The sequence below is a fragment of the Trachinotus anak genome, unplaced genomic scaffold (assembly GCF_046630095.1).
Source record: "Trachinotus anak isolate AG129_WGS33_773 ecotype Australia unplaced genomic scaffold, CSIRO_AGI_Tana_v1 ptg000019l, whole genome shotgun sequence".
NCBI lineage: Eukaryota > Metazoa > Chordata > Actinopteri > Carangiformes > Carangidae > Trachinotus > Trachinotus anak.
The window spans coordinates 26,072,988-26,094,794 of NW_027273870.1; the positions used below are offsets into that span (position 1 = coordinate 26,072,988).

General features: G+C 40.7%; 1 protein-coding gene across 8 annotated transcripts in view; it reads right to left on the reverse strand.

The window, feature by feature from the left end:
• mgat3b (beta-1,4-mannosyl-glycoprotein 4-beta-N-acetylglucosaminyltransferase b) overlaps positions 1 to 21,807 on the reverse strand; it is an 81,585-nt gene that overhangs the window by 13,481 nt on the left and 46,297 nt on the right. For 4 of the 8 annotated variants that reach the window (XM_071504304.1, XM_071504302.1, XM_071504305.1 and 1 more), the window contains 4 exons: positions 12,371 to 12,501; positions 5,707 to 6,148; positions 1,951 to 2,609; positions 3 to 285 (listed from right to left, as the gene is read on the reverse strand). In XM_071504304.1, the coding sequence (XP_071360405.1) occupies positions 3 to 285; positions 1,951 to 2,609; positions 5,707 to 6,148; positions 12,371 to 12,453 (1,467 nt within the window). In that variant the 5' untranslated portion in view covers positions 12,454 to 12,501. The remainder of the gene's footprint in view (positions 1 to 2; positions 286 to 1,950; positions 2,610 to 5,706; positions 6,149 to 12,370; positions 12,502 to 21,807) is intronic. The other 4 variants (XM_071504308.1, XM_071504306.1, XM_071504309.1 and 1 more) reach the window with 1 other exon arrangement.

A 21,807-nucleotide genomic window follows, 5' to 3' on the forward strand; every position in this document is an offset into this window, starting at 1 on the left:
ACCTTGCGCATGTGGATGGCGAAAGGTTCTGTCCAGCCATCAAACAGCTTAAGGAAAAGGAGCCCCTCATGTGCTGGGATTTCATCTGCATCATTGATGACGAAGACATCGTCTGACCTTGTGCCCACCACCCTGGACATGCCATTGCGTGTCAAGAAGGTACGCAAGTAGTCATCAGCGATCCAGCCGTCCTGCCGACCGCCCTCTGGGAAGTGGTCGAGGAACACGTACAGGATCTTGTGACGTATGTAGTCATACGTACCGTTGAGGAGAAGCCGCAGGAAACTGGGGAAAATACACACATTACACTTACAATAACATTACAGTGCCGTTAGTTAATGCATCGTTATATTCAAGCAACATACCAGTTTGCAGGTTTTAGCCCATTTACAACAAGTACATATATGTTAAACCATAGCTAATCATTTTGTAAACCACGCTGTTGTGTGCTGCCATTCCAGGTAGCCATTAAATTCCATTCCTTTCCACATAGTCTGAAACTGAACTGATACAATCTTTGAACCTGCTTGAGTTATGTCATCCATCACAGTTATTAGTAAGTTTGCATTATTTTTGTTAATGTCGCATTATTATAAACTGTGGTAATACAGTGCATACTTTTAAAATCAGTCTGCACTGAAAGGTACTTGAAGGTGGTGGATCCAACGTTTGTATCTAAGTGCGCCATTGGCTCGCACATGGGGATGCACTAATTAACAGTCTGTGGCAGTATCGTGCCAAAAGTCATGCTGATACATTTGCAAAAAGCAGGACAGAAGAAGACTGCAAGTCCTTGGAAACAATGCAGGCTTTAAGGCATCCAAAAAATGAGGTATTGTGAGGTCTCAATGATACACACAAAGCATTCTTGGTGAGAAAACACTGAGCGAACTGTGTTCATTTACAAGGAAACCTTAAAACCACATTACCAAGAAACCACAATGTGACCTTGGCAAAAATAAATGCAAATTCAGAGTTTATTGTTATGGATTACATAGCTCAAGGTAGTTTCAAAAGTTAATTGATTTTCCTACTGTATGTAACAGAATGAATACCAATTGCTGCCTTGAACTGTAGGGAAAATAATAAGTAATATGCATTCCATATATACAAACACACGCATATGTATTGGCAAGAAGTTGAAGTACATCATACGAAACAACAGGTGACAAAGATCCTTGTTTGACAAATGATCCCTTTCAGTACAGAAACGCACACTAAACTGACTGGAAGAACAACTCAATTAACCTGTTGATATGCAGAGCGACTGGATTTAGCTACTTTCATGCAGTGTCACATCCTATGATTGAACACACCAATCTCTCCATTCAAGGCTGCACGCAGAGTCAGTCATGTTGCTCTTGACATAATCTGCTGTAAAATTGCTCTCGAGGCATTTCATGTTGTTGCCAAAGGGAATTCGCTCTAATTGTTATTCAGCACGCTGATCCTCAAGAAGCGTGAAGGTTGGCTGTAAACAAAGACTGGGAGCTGTAAACAGTAACTACTCAGTGCATCGGGAAGTGTCAAAATTTGGCAAAAAGTTGAGATTTTGCCTAACTTTTGAATTTTCTTCTATAAATATTTATGAAAATAAAGGATGATTTAGAGACCTCAAGTGTACAATAGAACCTCAAATGAACTTACCTGCATTAAAATATCGGCATGATGTGACCATGGTTTTATAATATTTATACTACTCTAATGATTGCACTGCGCTGTGCTACAAGTCCCACCCTCGTGTCATACTCTTTTATTCAGTTTAAAATGTCCTGAGTATGTATGTCATTTTACAATGCAGTCCTGTCAGGCACTAAAAGAGTCATCTCCTGATGGCTTCAAAGCAGCTCAGCTGAGGATTACACATCTTTTTTTAAATACACCTTGACCTTTAAGGGCACTGCTTACATGATTTCCACACATTCACCAGTGCAGAATTGTGGGGCTTACCTTAGAGGCCGTTTCTCTCCATAGGCAGTAAAGTTGGATTCACATACAAGGAACAGATCAACGGCTTGGGCGAGCTCGTGAAAGCGCACGTGCAGCAGGTCAAACTCGTGGTTAACGTTGATAGCGTTGATCACCCTCCGCGGTGTCTCTCTGGGTGTCAGCCTTTCCTTAGTAGGCAGATTGGAGTGGTACACCATGGTGGGAACCCCACAGTAAGGTCCATGCCATCCCGGCCGGCACACACACTTGACTAGCCGCTTCCCATTGCCCCTGGCCCTCACCTTGGCTTTTGGTGCTATGGAGGGCTGCTGCTGGACTTGCAGAGGTTTCCGTTGCCCAGCAGCCCCAGCCCGAGCACCTTCTCCAGCTCCATTGGCCACAGCTGCCCCTGATTTCCCCGAGTACTCCTTTGGAGTAGCCACCTCCGTCCCCTGCCTGAAGCAAAGAGCTCCAGCTTTGGTTCGGACAAAGTAAGGCGTTTTGTCATCTTGAAGGTGGTGAGTGCGGGTGTGGAGGTCTCCCATGGATTCTAATGGGTCTGGCAATTGTTCCTTGAGGAACATCACCCGTTGTTCTTTTTCATTCAGTGGGACCTCTGGGAGGTCAGGTTGAGCTTGGTGGCTGGGGTTCCGCAGCTTCAAATTGTCTTCAGCTCTCTCCTGGAGACAGAGACAGAAATGGGAAACCGTTGAGGCCACTTAAAATGAATACTTATTATCTGTATATTTCATTGTAATTGATAAATAAGTGCACACCGAGAAACGGCTTGATATTTAGGGCTACAAGCTGCCCACAAATGGGTCATAAGGAAGGAGGGAGGTGGTTACAATTTTGAAGTTTTATTACATTTGTTAAACAAAAAACTGTTTTGGTTCCTAACCCCTGTAATGACTTTCTAAAGGTTCATATAAAAATTAATCACGCTACAAAAGTTTATATGAGGCTGTTTAGTCTTGTACCAGGTGCTATGAAACTGATACTGAGTTCATGATAGTACATAAAGACAAAAAGAAACAGCTCCATATCTTTGTAGATCAACAGACCAAAGCTGGGGATACACTTGAGTCTTATTGGCCATGGTTTTAGCCATTCTGACCACTGAAGGGGATACATGTTTGTGGTTTGTCAAGAGTGATGCCGGTAGCAATAATATACCCTCCCAAGCATCCCAGTAAAAATCAACCAAAAGTGGGGAGCAGGATTTGAAGTAACTGCATAATTAAAGTGAGTTGACATGAAACAGAAATATCACAATATCACAATTCATATTCTGGTGTAGCTCCATTTAGCCTATATTTACTAAAATCTGTCTTCATAATTGGCTTTTTATACTCCCTACTGTCTATAAGTGTATATTAATGAACAGCTGACCTTAACAATGGATATTAGACCTTTGACAAATGGGTAAGCTTGTTAGCATTACCTGTGCCTTTAAAAGTGTAGCAGCTGCATTTGTGCTTACTTCATTGTCAGGCATAAGTAGGCTACTATGTAACCTTGTCATTACAATCAAACAGGATTAAATGTGGGTGAATGAAATGAGGGCAAAAAAAAAAAAACTCTGCAATTAATGTTTAGAAGTAAAAAGGGCAGCCGCTGTAATCACACCACAACAATGAGATCTTATCATTATTACTTCAATGTAACAGCCATTATTTCTTGAGTAACCCAGTTTTAGTGTTGACGGGAAACTTAATTGTTTCTTACAGTAAACCGCTGCACGGCTATGTCACCTCTGACAAGTGATTACACAACAGTTTTCTTTGTCTCAAAGGCTCCATGAAAATGAACATGGGCACTGGAATGTTGGAGATTGTTTATGCAGCGATAAATAAAAGTTGACAGAGTCATAAAAACACACAATAGTAGATACAGTGATAGTAGGAAAAGATAAATAATATGCGGTAAATTATGTGTGAGATAATATTACATTAGAATTACTTCAACAGGGTTACGAAAATATCTTTCCACAAAGAGAACACGATTTATTACTTTCTATTTCTTGTTTACATTTTCCCCTGTCATTTTGAAATGCATACAGCATAAAATGACATTTTTGTCATTTTTACACACTTTAATTCATCAAAATAAAATGCAAAGGTGATTGTGTTCGGAACAACCAAATAAAATAACAAATAAGATCACAAGGTGACATATTTCTGCAGGATGATTTTCTTCTTGCAGGAGCCAGGTGAGCGACAGTAAACAAGCCTAACGTGATCATAAAGTACCTGAGTGGAGATTTCCTGCATATCCAGACACAATATTGTCTCATTCAGTGAATAAAACACTTATGTATACACTTTGAGACAAAACTGTATGACAGAAGACAATGTTTAATATGATGACTTTTAGTGTTGTCAAGGAAAATGATCCTTGATATGCACCAACAGACAGAGTGTAACAGAAAGGAGAGGAACAACTTGGATGATTGGCACAAAATCTAAAAAAGGGCCAGTGGTATATTGGATGGTAACTGCATACTGTAAAAACAGTGTTTACACTGATCCCCCAGGGTATTATGGCAGAATTCATGTAGGTCATATGCAGTCTGACTCTTTTTCTTTGTAAGCATCACTTACTTTGTCTCCACTAAATCACAGTATCTTGACATCAGCACGGAGCAGCTTCAGCCCAAGTTTATAAAACGAATTCTACATCTGTTTTTTTTTTTTTGTTTTTTGTGTTTTTATTCTAGCATGTTTTATTCAGCAAGCTACATAACCTACTGTTTATCCAGTCATGCTATAAGCTGTTTTGTTTTTATATCAACATAAACAACTGAGACATGGACTTTAAGACAGATGCCACTTCATTCTAGTTTAAAAGGTTCAACTAGCTCCTTTAGGAAGTTCAGAATTATAGAAAGCATCTGCAAGAATCTATAGAAAGCATCTGCTTAGAGACTGTATAGCAGTCCAATACAACACAATAGTCCTGTAGTAAACACTAACTACAAAACGTATAATTTTTAGGTGACACTGACATTGATGAGTTCTATGGTAATATTTTGTCAATCTCAAGTTTGTCCTTCTGAAGAGGAAATTCATTAAGATAAAGGTCTTAAAGACCCCACTGTCACTGGAAATCAATATAACGTTGGACTGACAACTCTGACATTGAACAAACGTTACATTTTGGTTGGAAATGAAAATTGAGTTGATGTCACAACCCAACATTGGCTACCCAACATTGGCTAACTGACATTGTGACATTCAGCAGACATTCAACCAAATAATGTCTAATGACATTGGTGGCCAGCTGCATGCCTGCAGGGGAGTTTTTTATATTTGAAACACTTACTATATTGCAGTCCAATACAGCCGATCAGTGTGCACGATGCACATACATCTTTCTTATCCAGGTTCTCAGTCCAAAACAACTGTAACTGTGATTTATGCTTCCCAAAGACTCCCAGCACTGATGAATGATCCATGTAAAATCTCTGCTTTACCACGTTACTAAAATATTGCAATGTTGTGAGCTGAAATTCATCAGGTACGGAGGAATCCTCATTCAACAGTCAGGGAGCTCTCAACAGAGAGCTTATCGAAAGACCAACTTCATAATCTCTCTGTTACATGTTGTGGGTCCTTGGGAGGTAAATGCCCAACACCACCACAACATAGGGCTTTAAAATCCCGCCATATAATTTAGTCAACATACTGAGAACTAAAGCAGTCAGTCTCAAAGAACTTGTTGAGAAAGGGCTATTGCATTACACTGTATTACAAAGTAAAAATTTACTCCTCTTACCTCATTTGGAGAGTCTCCCCGCTGGTTCTCCTCTGGTTTCTCCCAGGGGTGTGGCACTGCCGGATCATGCCTCATCTCCAGCCCTGCACTGCCAACAATCCCAGGACCTCCAACCATGACCCCCTGAATCCCCAGACCCATCCCTCCTCCTCCCCCTCCTCCCGCCGCACCAGCCACGCCTCTACCTTTGGTGTCCGATTGGTGGAGAACGGGCAAGGGAGGAGCCTCTTCAGGGGAGGCGGGGCTGAGTGGGGTCGCGGCCGCACCCTTCTCCCTCCAGAAGAAGCCGGTGACCATGATGAAGGACTTGATGTTGGGGTATGGGGCGGAGAGCTCGCGCAGCAGGGAGACATAGTGGAGGGCCTTGTAGTAGTGGAGGAAGGAGATGACGCACAGGCCCACCGTGCACAGCAAGAACACCCTGTGCCGCCGCATTTTCATCCTGGAAACAAAGAAGGGAGGGGATGGAGAGAAATGAAGAAACATGAGTCTGATTAATAAGATGAAAAAACAACCTCAGGAACACAGAGTACGAACCTGCATTTGACTCTTAAGATAAACAATGGTCTATGTTTTTCCACTCAGTCTGTTGTTTTCTCCTCTAATGATAAGAAATACTTATCAAAAGGGGAAAAAAAAGTTGAAATTAGCTTGATTTGATTATGTATTTTTTGGCATGAGCTTGGATTTCCAGTTTAACAAATTTGGAGTAAAATTGAGACGGAGCTGTTGTATGGCACTAAAACTAGTCCTTAAAATATCCGCATGTTTATATAAATGATGATGTGATATGAAATGACGATGTGAAACATGAAAGGGGTTGCTTTAGTGACAAACCAACAGAGATCACTGGACTCTGCAGATCCCCTCTGCAGCTCCCCTACGAGCATAATTAGCCGCACTGACAATCAAGGGCCTGTTCCGTGGCACCGCTATCGCCTGGCTCTGCCCGGTCAAGTGTATATAATTTATTCGGATGATCACGCTGATTAAATGATTTGATTTAATTTCCATCCTGTAGCTTTTTATTATGGAAGATACAGGAAAGAAGACAAGACTGAAGCATAAAGGGAAAAGAGCGAACTGGAGGAAGAGAAAAATCTACAATGTCATGATTCATGCTGACTTGTAGCTTCTCATTGAAGACTTGCTAAATGTGCACTGAGATGAGAAAAATGTCATAAAATTTACTTATTACGAAAGGATGATCATAATGTTCAAAAAGTTAATGTGACATTGATGAATTCCAGATAATTCTCAACTGGTCCTGTTTGTACACATCTGCCGGATGCCTTTGATCTTTAATATCCCTCAGTTACAATAAAAAGCAAATTGACATAAAGCATAAAAGTGGACTGAAAGCATCTGAATATGCTCATCTGTCTTGGATCTTGAGCGGGATTTCCTTTTTAGCTAAGCACAGGCAGTACATGGTGAAGGAACAGGGACACTCAGTGCTTACACAGCGAGATTTATTCTTGCACTCCAGGCCATCTTCACAAATGTTGGACATCTGAACACATTAATAAAAAACAAAAGACTGAGGTATGGGGGAGCAAAACTCTACCAGTGACCTCCCAGCAATGGACTGCATGATTTTAAGCTGCATTGCATGGCCCAGGGTCTCAACTGCTCGACATGAAACGAAAGGCGTAGAGGAAAGAGGAGTGTGAAGAAGGGCAGTGGGGGCGAGGTCCATCTGAAGATGGGGAGGAGAAAGACGAAGAGGAGGAGGAGGTGTGATGGAGGAGAGGGATGAATCAGACATGAGAGTGAATGTGAAAGCAGAGATGAGACGAGAGGAGGGAGAGTGAGAGTCCTCTGTGGGGATGAAACATTTCACATTCATGTGTGGCTTCAACAGGTTGTTGTGAAACTTGACCAAAGTCGCAAAACGGTTCATGTTAGCAGCTTAACAAAGATAAGATATTAAACAGAGTGTAACCACAGTAGTCTGCGCCTGAACCCTAAACCTAGTACAACAAAGGTACTTCTTTGAAAGTCACAAGTTAGTCTGAGGAATGGGCTATGAAGTCCTGAGTCAAGTCAAGACCAAATCAAGTGCTAAACCTTGCCTTTCAAATAAGTCATCATTTGTTTGTCTGCCAGTCTGTACTGCAATCCCTCTTGTTTGCACGGCCTGATTAGCTAATCTTTGTTTAAGGGAGAATATTGGGTAATCCCCAGTCATAAAATGTAGTCTAAGACTCACAGCCTCGCAGCAAGAAGGTTCTAGGTTCAAACTTGCCAGGTGGCCGGGACTTTTCTTTGTGGAGTTTGCACGTTTTCCCCGTACCTGTGTCGGCTCCCCCCAGGTACTACTGCTTCCTCCCACAATCCATAGACATGCAGGTTAGGTTAATTAATTGGCAACTCTAAACTTGCCCGTAGTTGTGTTTGTCTCTATATGTCAGCCCTATGATAGACTTGCAACCTGTCCAGAGCATGCTACGCCCTCGCCCAGTGTCAGCCCCCCACAACCCTAAAAGGTCTCTAAAAGGACCATAATGTGGTATGGTGAATGAATGAATGAGTTTAAAGTGGCAGGATTGAATCTGACCCAATTCAAGGTCATGTTACTCGATTCCACTCCTCTGCTAATTATCTCCAGTTTCCTGAAGGTCACTACTCACAAACACTAATCTCTACAAAAGGGAGGCCAAACCTCAGGCTAAGGACTCAGGTAAGTGAGGTACGATTCTCTTATCTCATGGACATACACTCTACTGTACCTTATCTCCCAATACACTATAGAAGGCTTACTTTATCTAACTTTATTACTTTAATAATAGATTATGTTTGGATCATGACGATGTTTCATCTGCATCTGCCTCAAAATGCACATTTTAAAGAACAATAATGGCTCAAAAGCAGCAGAGTTTTATAGCTTGTAACTGCAAGTTAATGAACCAAGATATTCTGCAATCAGCAGCAGGAACACATTCTTGATCTAAACCAAGCTTTTAAACTTTCATCAAATTCAGCTGTCAAGTTTTGGAGATGTCCAAATGGAGCTGGACCAAAATTGTCCTCAGAGGTGCTTGGACCTTGACATGAAATGTCTGGGAAGCTTAGGTTGAAATCTATCACTACTACGCATCACTTCATCAAGCACACACCAACTTTGTCCTCACTAGGCTAAGAACCCACTTCCCCCCCAAATCTCATTAAAAAAAAGAAACATAATTGAAAAAGTCCTAGAAAAGAGAAAGTCCTTAAAAAGAAAAGAAGATAGAAGCGATCCAAAATAAGGTGTTGGTGGTGTTTTCAGGCCTTGCTGTGGGAAGTAACCTGTCCCACACTCTCCTCATCTTCAGTCAACAGGTGCTAACACCGCAGCTATGGCAGAAATAAGCAACCGTTTTCAGACGGAGAAGTGTTATGTTGTGTTACCTCTCCATCTCCTCACTGAGATGCTGCGCTGCTCTTTCAGAATACAAATGAAGCATACACAATTCCTCAGTTGACGTGAGCACAATCATAGATGGAAGAGAAGCGAAGAGAGGATAAGAGAGAAGAGGTCAAAAGAAAAAGGGAGATGAGGTGGAAGCTGGTGGTGTTTGGTGTATTGCTGGAGCACTGTGCCACCTCATCTCCCACTGTCACATCCTCTCTGCAATTCTCTCAGTTCCCCACCATCATCTGTCATCTCTAATTCCCCTTCACTCCACTCTTCTCTGTCTCCCACGCAGCTCGCCACAAAAGACAGAGGAGGAAGCAGAGGGGTGAATAAAACAGTCGTCTCCCTTTCTACCCGAACACAAAGAGTAACGAAAAAATAAAAATAAAAACTCAGAGAGGGGAAACAAAAAGGGGCTTTACATTGATCTTTCACAAAAAAAATATTCAAATAAATTTCACTCAAGCATGTTCAGAGATAGTTCATGTCAGATTTGTGATGCCACAATTGGATACCCCTCCTGTAGGCCACCATTGTGACGCAAAGATTTAGGACAGTGGTTCTCAAATTCCTGGAGGGTGAACACTGAGGCCAAAAATCCCAAGTGGAAATAGAGTTGATTCAGTCTGTTTTATCTGGGAACAAAAAATAGACTATGGTTTCATTGCCAGCAAGCCTATCAAGGTTTTCAGATAGCGAAATAAAATGGTTTTGACAGGTAAGAAAAGGAGGAATAGTTTGGCATTTTCGAAAATGTGCTCATTAGTACGACGTCACTCTTGTTTCTTTATGCTAAATATGAAACTGAAGCCAGGAGACTGTTAGCTAAGATTAGCATAATGACTGGAAGCATTGGGAGACAGCTAGCTCAATCCAAAAGCACATCATGATAATATTATGTCAATGAGCTTCCAGTTTGGCTTCTTGCAAACACTCTTGTTGATTAAATATCAAACTGGTTTATGGGGGGACAGGATCCCAAAAGGCCAGCCAGTGATTCAGGAGGATTCAGGATACAGCACAAAGAAGCTTCTAGAGGCAGCTAAATTTTCAGTGGTTACTTTTTCGTTAATCAATGTGACCTTATAGAAACATAATATGGTTTTCAAATTTGACGCTGGGCTCTGCTCTGTGCAATGTGCTGTTGATGAAGAATCTGGGCAAGCTTGGCACAGACACATAATATTTGAATGAATGTTAGAGAGTGAACACACAAAGAAATCTCCCGAATGCCACTGATAAAAGGGGAAGTTAATTTGCAAAGCAGCAGGTAGTGCAAGAAAGAGCACTGAGGTACAGTGTGACAGAGTGTAAAAACCACACATTTGATTTTATGGACCATCTAGCTGAATGAGACGGTTATAGAAATTTTGACAGTTTGGCATCCAAACTGTCGAGCCCAGGAGTCTCGACAGTTTGGATGCCAAAATGGAAAATAAAAATTGGATGAATAGTTCGAAGGAGTTAAACCTTTAAGAAATTTCAAAAAGGGTAGAAAATCCATGACAACCAGCAGCTGGATCATCTTTTGCTGTTTTAATGATACTTTTTACACAGTCCCGCCTCCTAGAAAATTCTGTACAACTGAACGTTAGCAGTGAATACATTGTGTATGAAACTCTAGCTGGATGATGTTCAGACGCTACAAATGTTTGTAAAGCTACTGAACATCTGCAGGGGCTCTATAGCAGAAATTGTCCAGATTTATTATTGGTCACTTCTAGAAAAGCTTTGAGCAAGTGAGGATCATAGGTGGATCGTGGACGTAGAAAGCCCACCACCATCACTCCAGAAACCAGGGTTTGCTTCCAGAGTCTCATACATGGTTACATTCACATTTACTTAAATGGCAAATGCTTTTATCCAAAGCGACTCAGGCCAGGAACACACTAGATTAGTGTCGTGTGCGTGGCGCCCATGTTAACGGATTTGAGCAGATCTAGAGATTGGGCGTCTTGCCTATTTTTCACGCATGGGGCATGTATCTTGCAGCAAAAACAGACAAAAAAAACACCTGATGATGTCATATTAACATACCAGCAACATGACATAAAACCGACACCTTTCACTACAGTTGTCTTAATGTCTAGGCTGAACCTGAATATGACACAGACAAAAATATAAATATATTTTTGAACCATTTTTTGACATTTTTTGTCAAAAATTATATTCACTCAAGATAATTTACAATGAAAAGAAATCCAACATTCGAGTAGCCTGTAAATCACTTGGGTTAAACAGTTAAATTGGACATTTGGATGTGAAGATTGGATATTTAATTGTGTCAACATACTTGCTACTTGCCAGATACATACATTAGCAGCATATGTTCATTATATAAAATGTAAAAATGTAATCTGGTTGCTATTACTTTTCATACAGAATGTATTTGCTGTTGGAGTTTAGTTGTGTAGAAAATTTTTTTAGACCTGATATCCTCCGACTTTCCTCACCTGAATGCCCCGCCCATTCTCACACCTGGTCCCACTAATAATCAGCCCTGCACTCACCTAACCACACACACACCTACACACACCTACCTGTTCCCAGTTCCTCATTTTCTCTGTCCGTTCTTAAACCCGCCCTTTATCCCCAGCAGCTCCAGTTGAAGAGGAAGTTAGTAACTTAGGGAGTTTCTGAACTGAATGAAATGACCTGGGGGTATCTAAGCAGCAGCCATAATAAGAGCTGGTTGAATTCTCTGAATGCTGAGACCTTCCTTTGTGAAAGGAAAGGAAATAATGCTGTCCAACACTTAAAGCGATGCACCACTGTAGTTTCACCGCTACAGACCCAATTAAATGTAGAAACAGCAGAGCCCCTCCACAGTTCTTCTCTTTCTAGTTAACAATATTATCATCATGGCAAAATATCTGAATACAATTTATTCTGGCCACTTGCTCAGTTTCTTATTTTTTTGTACAATTATTAGTTTAATGGTTCAACTTTCTCTGCTTGTGTCTTCCTTTATTGTTATTTCAACATTTAAATTGTTTGTGTTTTCATTTTCTGCAATATCTTGTATCTTTTGTTGTTACTTTCTATGAGTAATTGATGGTTAAATGCAGTTTATATCCTTTAACACTGAGCTTATCACTGCCACCTTCAAGCTTTGTTTGCTTCTGAAAATGTTTTGAATATAAAAATAGAGAAAAATCACAGAAAAGGTACAAGGGGGAAAATTCACCACTAAATCTACCAAACTACTTAGCCCATCTCCAAACCAGTCGTCCCACCACCAATCCAAATTCAAAACCAACTTACAAACAGAGTAACCGCAGGCATCGCGTGGATGTTTTCTGTGGATTCAAGTGCCCTGGTGCCCAGGTGCCTCTGAGCCGAGACATGATTGTTGAAATTATTCCAGTGTGCCTCCCTCTTCCCTGCGAAGCTGCCTGTCAGATAATGCATACGAGGGAGTTTTAAAAGTCAAATAGTTTACAGTGTCTTACACATACCTCTCTGATGCTCATTTTCTCTTCACCCACTTCTTTAAAATTTGTGGCCAAGTTTTTGATGGAGGCTTTCTGTCACCTCCAAGCCCAAGCTGAGACCACCCCAATGACATCACTGTGACATAATCAGGGTACTTTTTGGCAGACTTTATAAAATTCCTCCAGAGCTGCAGGAGAACTCATACAACTGTTTAAGGGCTGAGTGGTGCTGCTTATGACCAGCAGATTATTTGTTGAGTTATCTGTATCTCTAACTGCTTCTAGATTAAATCTAAAATTCTGAAATCTAAATAATATTATAGTTATTTTAATTTTCTGCTAATAAGATGCTCAATTAACCTTCAATCATTTCAGCTTTACTCCTGTGTATGTTTTATTTTCAATATAATTCTTTATTTTACAGTATGATTATGATTATCATTGTAATACACAGAAACACAAATGTTATAGGCCAGAAATAAAGTGTCAACACACACCAGAGCCACAGCCACACACATCTCTACCTTTCTTCATCCTATCTTTCAATCTAAATTTACATTCCTCTGCATCACTCTGGAACAAACTTGTCTGGTCAAAGCTCTCTAAGAACTGGTTAACCAATAGAGAGGGCAACACCCATCTCTACACTGATAAGCCAGCCAATCAAAACTGGGCATGTGTTCAGGTCTGGAATGCACTGAATTGAAGGAAGAGGACATTTATTCTGAAAACTACTTTTTTGTGTGTTTTAATTCAGGACAACTTGACTTCCTGTGTTTATACAACTGAGAGCTTTTATTTGTGGGCAGAGTGGTATCAGAGGAGGTGCGGGGCGGAGAGATGGCTGCTCTCCCCTACAGCACAATTTGTTTATCTTATCAGACTTGTAGATTTCTCTCCTCCAGAATAAAACTCCCTCTTTCCCTCTTTCTGTGTCTGTGGGAATAAAAAAAAAAGGTTTTTAAAACCCCTTGGAGAGTTTAGAAAAGCCCCAAACAAACGCAGCACAAACATTTGGTTTGGACATACAGAGGCCAATCCAAGTGATAAACAACCACAGACAGTACGTGCAAGGAGGAGGGGCCCTGCCAGTTAACTGCTCCTACTTTCATCTGTGTGTGTGTGTGTGTGTGTGTGTGTGTGTGTGTGTGTGTGTGTGTGTGTGTAAACACTTGTACTTGCCACATAGTAAGGACCAAAAAAAGTATTTTACTAACAGAGTGAGGACACAGTGAGGAGGGGCCCTGCCAGTTAACTGCTCCTACTTTCATCTGTGTGTGTGTGTGTACACACTTGTACTTGCCACATAGTAAGGACCAAAAAAAGTATTTTACTAACAGAGTGAGGACATTTTGGGAAAGTGAGGACATTTTGGCCGGTCCTCACTTTTTGAGACACATTAAAATCACATTTTGAGGGTTAAGACTTGGTTTTAGAGTTATGGTTAGAATTAGGTTTAGGGTTAAGGTTAGGGTCAGGGTTAGGGTTAGGCACTCAGTTGTGATGGTTATGGTTAGGGTAAGGGGCTAGGGAATGCATTATGTCAATGAGTGCCCTCACAAAGATAGAAGTACAAGTATGTGTGTGTGTGTGTGTGTGTGTTGCCATTGCTGACCTGTTGAACCAATTCTACTTAGTATTTGGGGCTGACCAGCAGAGGAGGGGGCGTCGTTCGGTCTGTCTGTTGTCATGGCAGCAGTGGGAGGACACAGAGGTCCATTCAGGCGTATTATTTGCATTGTTTATGTATTTTTTGCAGCCCTTTTAGTAACCAAAGGCATGTTTGAGGTGGCACTGCCAGAAGAGGAGCTCATTTACTGTAAGTAAATGTATGCACAGCGACTGGTCTGCTTTTGCAACAGGAAACTTTCTGGGGTTAAATTCTGGGTGAAAATCGTTGGGACCAAAGGGCTCCTTTCAATAAAACAAAATGTTTGTATCATCTGTTTGGTCAAAATCCATTAAAAACAAATAAGAATGAGCCTAAACCTACAGTCAACACAACAACTTAGCATTCCCCTGAGGTTACCTCTCATACATATATAATAAAGTATCAAGTTTAATGTATTTTAATGTATATTTCAATGTATGTGAATTTATAAATACTTGGTGTTACAGATGTAAACTGATGTAATTGAGCTCATCCAGACACCAGTGAAGTGAGCACAGCTCATTTTAATAAGTGTGTTATTTCATACATGAACAAGTTAACATTGTAAAATGCATTAGATCCACTTATTCAGCTTTGTAGTAGCATTTCAATAAATCACTACCCTGACTTGTTTATACAGAGAGGACATATTAATATGAATTCCCTACATTTTTGCTGAGTGCTGGACTCTGCCTGGGGCTTTTCTTTCATCAACTGCCGCTGCTGCACAGCCACCAGAGGGTTTCACCTACTGAGAGAGGGCACCAGTGAGCCACTGCACCTACACTACTGTATATGACAGGTGGAACCACACACTGACAGAAGTGGCAGAGATAACAGAGGTGAGGCTCCATAATAGAGCTGCGTAAAAAAAGTGTACAGCCAAAACACGTGCACACATACAAACATTTATTCACACAAACACCGGCAGACACACTTCAGCACACGATCTCACGCTTGGTTTGTGGCTCTAAAAAGTTTGCCACATCAGCTAAACTGTTTCATAGGTGGAATGATAAATGATGCACTGCCTCTCCAAAGTGCTTAAAGGCCTTTGTTTTATAATAACTCCAGTAAAGCTCTGCACAGTGTGTGTTTCTCTCTCTGTGTGTGTGTGTGTGTGTGTGTGTGTGTGTGTGTGTGTGTGTGTGTGTGTGTGTGTGTGTGATGATGCTCTGAGAGGAGAGCCGCCTCATCTAAATCCCCTTCTCTTCTCCTTTAGCACAAAGAAAACTCTCAAACATCTTTCCACATGGGAAAAGGCTTTGGTATCGTCTCATCTGGACTACAAAGCATCTTTCTCAGCAGCACCCACAGTCTCTGACCAGTCTGATCTCACCTAACAAGCACCCAGAGGGGATACCAAGACAAAACAAAGCACCTTAGGTGCAGCAGTTAGTGAGACCAACTTCCAACCAAACGATCACAAGCTCCAGCCCAATCAAAATGTCCTTTGTTAAGGCCCCTAACTTTCAGCTAGAGGCTGAACGAAACAAACTCTTAATTGCAATGTGAGCAGCAAGGCAACTGAAACTCTCACATTCAACAACAACCACACACCTATAAACCGTGTCCTCACACTCCCCCGGATTGTCTTTACCAGGCCACCCTTTATTTGTGAGTCACAGAGGAAAACATGAACCAACTCAAAAATAAAGAAAAGTAGCAGAAGTATCAGCATCATGTGGTGGGGTCAGGGATGATTCATAGGTTGACACGGACACAAAAGGTGAGTATACATTCACAGCCACAGCCTGTGGTCTCATATCCCTTTACATGCTGAGGGTCAGAAACAGAATAGCATGCTCTGTAATCGAAAACCAACAGTATATATATATGAGGTGTCAGGTTGAGGCGGATGAGGCCACAATTCAACACATCTCCACCTGATCTCTGGACAAAACAGATATTGCAGTCCAGTGACTGAAACAGTTTGTTGTCAAGTAAAACATCTTAGTAAAAAATCTCTGGTCATTTTGGAAGAATCCAATCTTCTATTTATTCTACAATACAAGGCTTTGACTATTGGTCAGTTAAAATAATCCATTTAGGGGCATTATTATTTCTCTTAAACACAAAACTCAGCTAATGGACCAATCCATAATCACAATAATCAACAGCTGCAGCTACAAGCATTTCATTAAAAATGAGCTACAATCTAAAATCCCATTAACACATTGATAGAGACTTTGTTTCCTTGAAGGGTTTTCTTGTTCCAAAATCCATTTGAAAAGTGCAACTTATCTAATAAACAAGCACTGGCATTAAATTGAAACTCACCGAATATGAACAAAAAAAAAAAAAAAAAAAAAACGTACTTATTTTATATAAGAGATCTTGAGCATCAGGCTGCAACTTCCTCCCAAGATCAATGAGTTTCAGGGTGAAATGCTTCAGCCATAAAGTTTTATTGACATGATCCTTCCACTGCCAGAATATAAGAGTAAATCTCTCACCATGCACCACTAACCACAGTTTCCCCTCTTGTTTCTGCTTTGAATGTTGGCTCAGCTAACTTTCTTATAGCTGGTTCCTGTCGTTGGCAAACAAATGCTTTTCACTAGTCCGATTGTGAGAAGATGAAACCCAGTCTGAGTGGAATTACTGCACTTCCTTGTTCACATTTCTCCCTCCTTTCCCCAAACGTGCCTGTACTGTTCACACACAGACACACACACACTTTGCTGAGTTATTTAGGAAGCTCACTTGAAGTTTCTGGTCATGCTTTACACTTTTAATCACTTTACTTCATCACTTTTTGTCCTTTCCCACTTTAACAACAGTTTCCTTCACTACCACAATCTTTCACTTGTTTTACCCATTCCCCAAGTTAGCTAAATTAGGATGAGCTAAACCTAAGTTTAAAAAATGAATGCACTTTAACAATTTGCCAACAGTTAAAGATGTAAGGTGTATGCTGAGACATTAATCAAACTGCACCTCTGGAAAACTACAACTGATAGCTGCACAGACAGCTAGCAAAAAATGGTTTTTAGAAGCTTAGCTGTAGGGACTAGAGCAAGTGATATTTAACACAGGATAATGTGGTGGCCCATTAATGCCAATTAAAGCTGCTCATTCAGTGTATATGTTGGAAAATTTGCTTGGCCCCTGCTCCCATCATGTATGTGCATTAGTTTTTTTTTTTTTTTTTTTTTTTTTTGGGGGGGGGGGGTGGTTCTGGATCCACTTGGCTGGCTGCCAGGCTTGATTGGTGGCTTTGGAGCCATATTGGAGCCACTGTATCGGTTCAAATCAGGGTAAGCTGTTTTTGAATAGAAGTGATGCGTTGAGCTGCTGCTGCTGCTTTTGGATGGCTGCCACACAGCCTTTCTACTTCTGAGTGCATCATGTGACCTGAAACTAACACCACAAAAACTAGAGGCTTGTTAGCTCCTTGTTGTTGTTGTTGTTGTTGTTGTGGTTGATTTGTGGGATAAAAGCATCCATAAGTCTCACACTCAAAGGTGGATTTTAGTATGCATTTACAATTTTAGTAAATTCTATTACGAAGCTGTAACTAGCTCCCATGGGTGCGTTAAACACAGGAGCAATCTGGCAGCTCATTCATGCCAGTGACTGAAAAAGAAGATTGTATTGCTTACTTTCTTTCATGTCCTTAATGTGAGTCCATTAGTGTGTTTTCATTTTCTCAAGTTGCGCTTGGCCAACTGCCATTCATGATTGGCAGTTTTTGAATCATATTGCACCTGCTATATCAGTTCAGATTTTCACAAGCTGTTTTTGAATGTGTGCAAATGCTTTTGGATCAGCGCCACAAAACCTTGTTTGCCTAAGGTGTTCGCTGGGGACATTTTTGGTGTGGTTACATTGTGGGAAAGGAGCGTCCATATACATAAATGATTTACACCATTTTCCGCACATGAGTTGGCGTCTATGAACACAGAGTGTGAGGTGAGACACAGAATGCACACCTCGCATTCTTTTGACATTTGTTTTTTTAGATTAGATTATAGAAGCCAGATTAGATACAGTGAAGTGAAAATGCTAAATAAAGAGGGGACATGGAATTTAACATAAGACAAAATAGACAACTTCACTGAGCTTCATTCATTATCATCATCATACATTTTGCTGTTTACACAGCAAAAACAATTAGACAATCCATGAAGGGAAATACTTGTGTTTGCGTGCTCAGTGTTTCCTTTAGCATTGTTTAATATTACATTCTCGTTATTTATTGTGAATCTTTCTGTAAATTGTTCCCATACTATTTTAATATCGACAACATTTCAGACACCTGTCTGGAGACTAATGAAGACGTCTCTAGTCCTGACAAATAAAGTTCACAGTAAAACAGGACTTTACAGCTGGACTTATTGTACTGAAGTAAACTGATGAGCTCCTGTTTGTGATCCGACCAGCAATCGGTGAAACTGTTTCTTTTTTGTCTTTTTTTTTTTTTCTGTGCCACGCCTGATAACTTGTGGTGCAGGCAGTGTTTCTTTATGTAAACTGATGGATTAAGGGAGTGTCTTCATCTATTTATGGCTAATTGTGAGAGTGAAAATGAGGCTTGTGCAGGTGCGCCCAATTTCTCAATGACTGAGATTTCATAAAACCAAATCATGCGTGCACAAGCTGTTTATAATTCTGACAAAAAGAATGTGTCTGCATATTTCCGGTTTCCTGCGTACACATGGTTTCAGTCATGAATCTACACAGCGTTTTATGCATCTGGCTCCCGCTGTTTTTTGGCTGTTTTCTTTAGCGTATTTTATTTTGATGCTTTAAGAATTAAAACACAGTTGATATTAGTTGATTTGGAGACGACTTCTGTCAGTTTTCCACAAATAGCAGTTCTTCCTCTCTTTTCTTGTCTCTCCTGGTAGCGTATCAGAATGCAACACTTCTTCTCTCGTCTGTTTTGTGGCAGATTCAGGGGATTCAAACTCTTCTTCTTGGGGCTCATGGGTCACTGCTTTGGTGAGGCAAATGTCAGGAGAAAGCCAGCGTGCTAAGTGGGTTTCAATAATGCAGACATGGTGAGGGTCTTAGAAAGCGTGTGTGTGTGCGTGCATGTATGCACATGTGAAACGGCATGTTAAGACAGAACCATGGTTTAGGTGTACATGGGATATGGAAGCCTGGAGCTGCAGTGAGAATGTGCACTGCCTCTGAGAGACTTGGTGCGTGCGAGGAATATTGTTTGGGTGTAGTAGGTGTGATTTGGTGTGTGTGTGTGTGTGTGTGTGTGTGTGTGTGTGTGTGTGTGTGTGTGTGTGTGTGTGTGTGTGTGTGTGTGTGTGTGTGTGTGTGTGTGTGAGAGAGAGAGTGTGAGAGAGAGAGAGAGAGAGAGAGAGCGAGCAAGAGAGAGCGAGCATGGATTGAGGTGGGAGGATGGGAAAAGCCGGTGGAGTGCCTCCATCCCTCCGACCTCATCTATAATTCAGCTCTGTAGCGGTCTGTGAGGTCTTTCTTTCGCTCCCCCCTGTTCTCTCTCCACACTGATGGTGGAGACAAGTGTTCCACGGTACATTTCATTGTCTCTCCTGATCTGTCCATCCCCATCTACCGCTACCTCTCCAGAGGCAGAGCAGCTGTGAGCAGCAGCTCAGTGAATTTCACCGAATGAAGATGTGAACCTACAGAATGTGTTGAAACGGGTGATTCAAGATTCTCCCAGCTTTAGAACCGGGTTAGAAACATACATGCTCTCCATTACCTTTGACTTAATGACCTAATGTTGCTTAAATCCTGAACTACTGCACATTGATTTCTGTTTTTATCTTTCTCATCTCTTCTGAAACCATGTGAATGTCTTTGGTGTCTCATTTCTCATTTTAATACATTACGTAAAGCACTGTTTGTGAATAAGATCTGTTATATAAATAAGTTTGCCATGATGACTAAGCTTTGAATCTTGCTCATGAGCATTTCATGCATTCATCCCTCTGTCACAAACACTGATTGGAATTTTTTAAATGAAAGTAAAGAATGAATATCACCATTTTCCTCTGGCATAATTTTTTTTTTTAATTATCATGATCCCACAGGAAGTTCTACAGCATAAGCACAGGCCAAAAGGTGAAACCTATGTTCTTGCCTATAGCCTTTTTCACTGCTCATTGTTTATCTAGTCTTCCTGGGGTCCATATTAAAGAAGTAGTGTAGTGTAGTATTAGCAACAAATGCACTTACTCTACATACATTATATACAGCTGCTGTAAGGCTGGGGAATTTGAGAGATTTAGATTTAGGAAAAAGAAAGGTCAAAATAGCCAAGATATCCCGATTTTGGTCCTTACTTTTATAGGTCAAGCTCCAACAACCCTGGATCCTACACTTCCCATAATGCAACTCGTTAGCATCCTTGGTTAAGACTCTCAGACTTGACATAGCTCCTCCAGAGCCACAAAAATGCTTAAAACTGTTTTTACTGACTTAAGCTGACTTTGACGTAAAACTGGAGGGAGGCACCTTTACCACCTATTAAGACAATATTGCTGCTACACACTATCACGACAAACATGTTCTTATCATCCATATCTTATCATTCTTATCATATTTGTATCATTAAAGTAAGCAGCAGCAGTTAATCAGTAATAGTATCTGAAACTCAGGTGCAAACAGTATTTCAGTAGTAGTAGTAGTAGTAGTAGTAGTAGTAGTAGTAGTAGTAGTGGTGGTGGTGGTCGTTTGTGTACTTGTATGTTTTCGCTGGTAACTGTAAAAAACTGCACAGTCAGCGTACCTCAGGGACAATAAAGCCTCACTCAGCTGAACTCTCTTTTCCTCTGTCCAGGCTGATTCAGCTGTTCTCTTCATTCATTTCCTTCCTTCCTTCCTTTCTTTCTTCCCTTCAACCCAACTCTCTCTTGCTGAAACTCTCTGACACCAGCAGTTCACAGGGGCAGTGAAGACATGTTCAGATCCTGATCTCGTCTCAGCTGCGTGATACTAATTCCTGTTATCACTTTGATTTTTATTTGCTCCGTCTCTTCCAGTAGAGAAGGTGGCTCTTCCTGTAATGTCACATTGTCCTCCTCCCTTCCTCCTCTCAGTCACTCTGTTCCTGTAGACTGCAACAGTATTTTTACTGAGCTCAAAAACTTGTCAACTTATTGCTATGATTTATCAGTAAGCCTGGTATTTTTAGCTGCAGTAATTGCAGTTACAACTGTGGTAGTATTTGAGTCAGTGCAGATGTTTTGTTGTCCAGGTGATGATGTTACTGAGTTTTCAGTATGTGGGAGTTTTTATTGGCTTTAATTTTTGTTTTGTGTCACTTTTCTTACTGTGAAATATAGTTTTTTCTAAAAATACCATCCATCCCTCACAAATGCAAAAAGGCCACCATTAAAGCAATGGTGGAAAAAAAAGTTGTGAAAAAAAACTTCTGAGGCTTGTTCAAAGCCAAAATCAAGAGCATTTTTTCCAGGTCTTGTTCTTATGGTCAGTAGGTGTAGTCAGTTGTGAAAGCAGAAATCTCTATTTTGTCTATTTGAAGGCTCAACCTGTCATTGTTCTACCATTTCAATTACTTGTTTCTTCACATATAGAAGTGTTTGACTTGTACATCAATAAAGAAGAATTTAAGGGACCTTGAGTTAAGATTATTTGGTCCAAGTCTGTAACTAAGTTTCATACTTTAA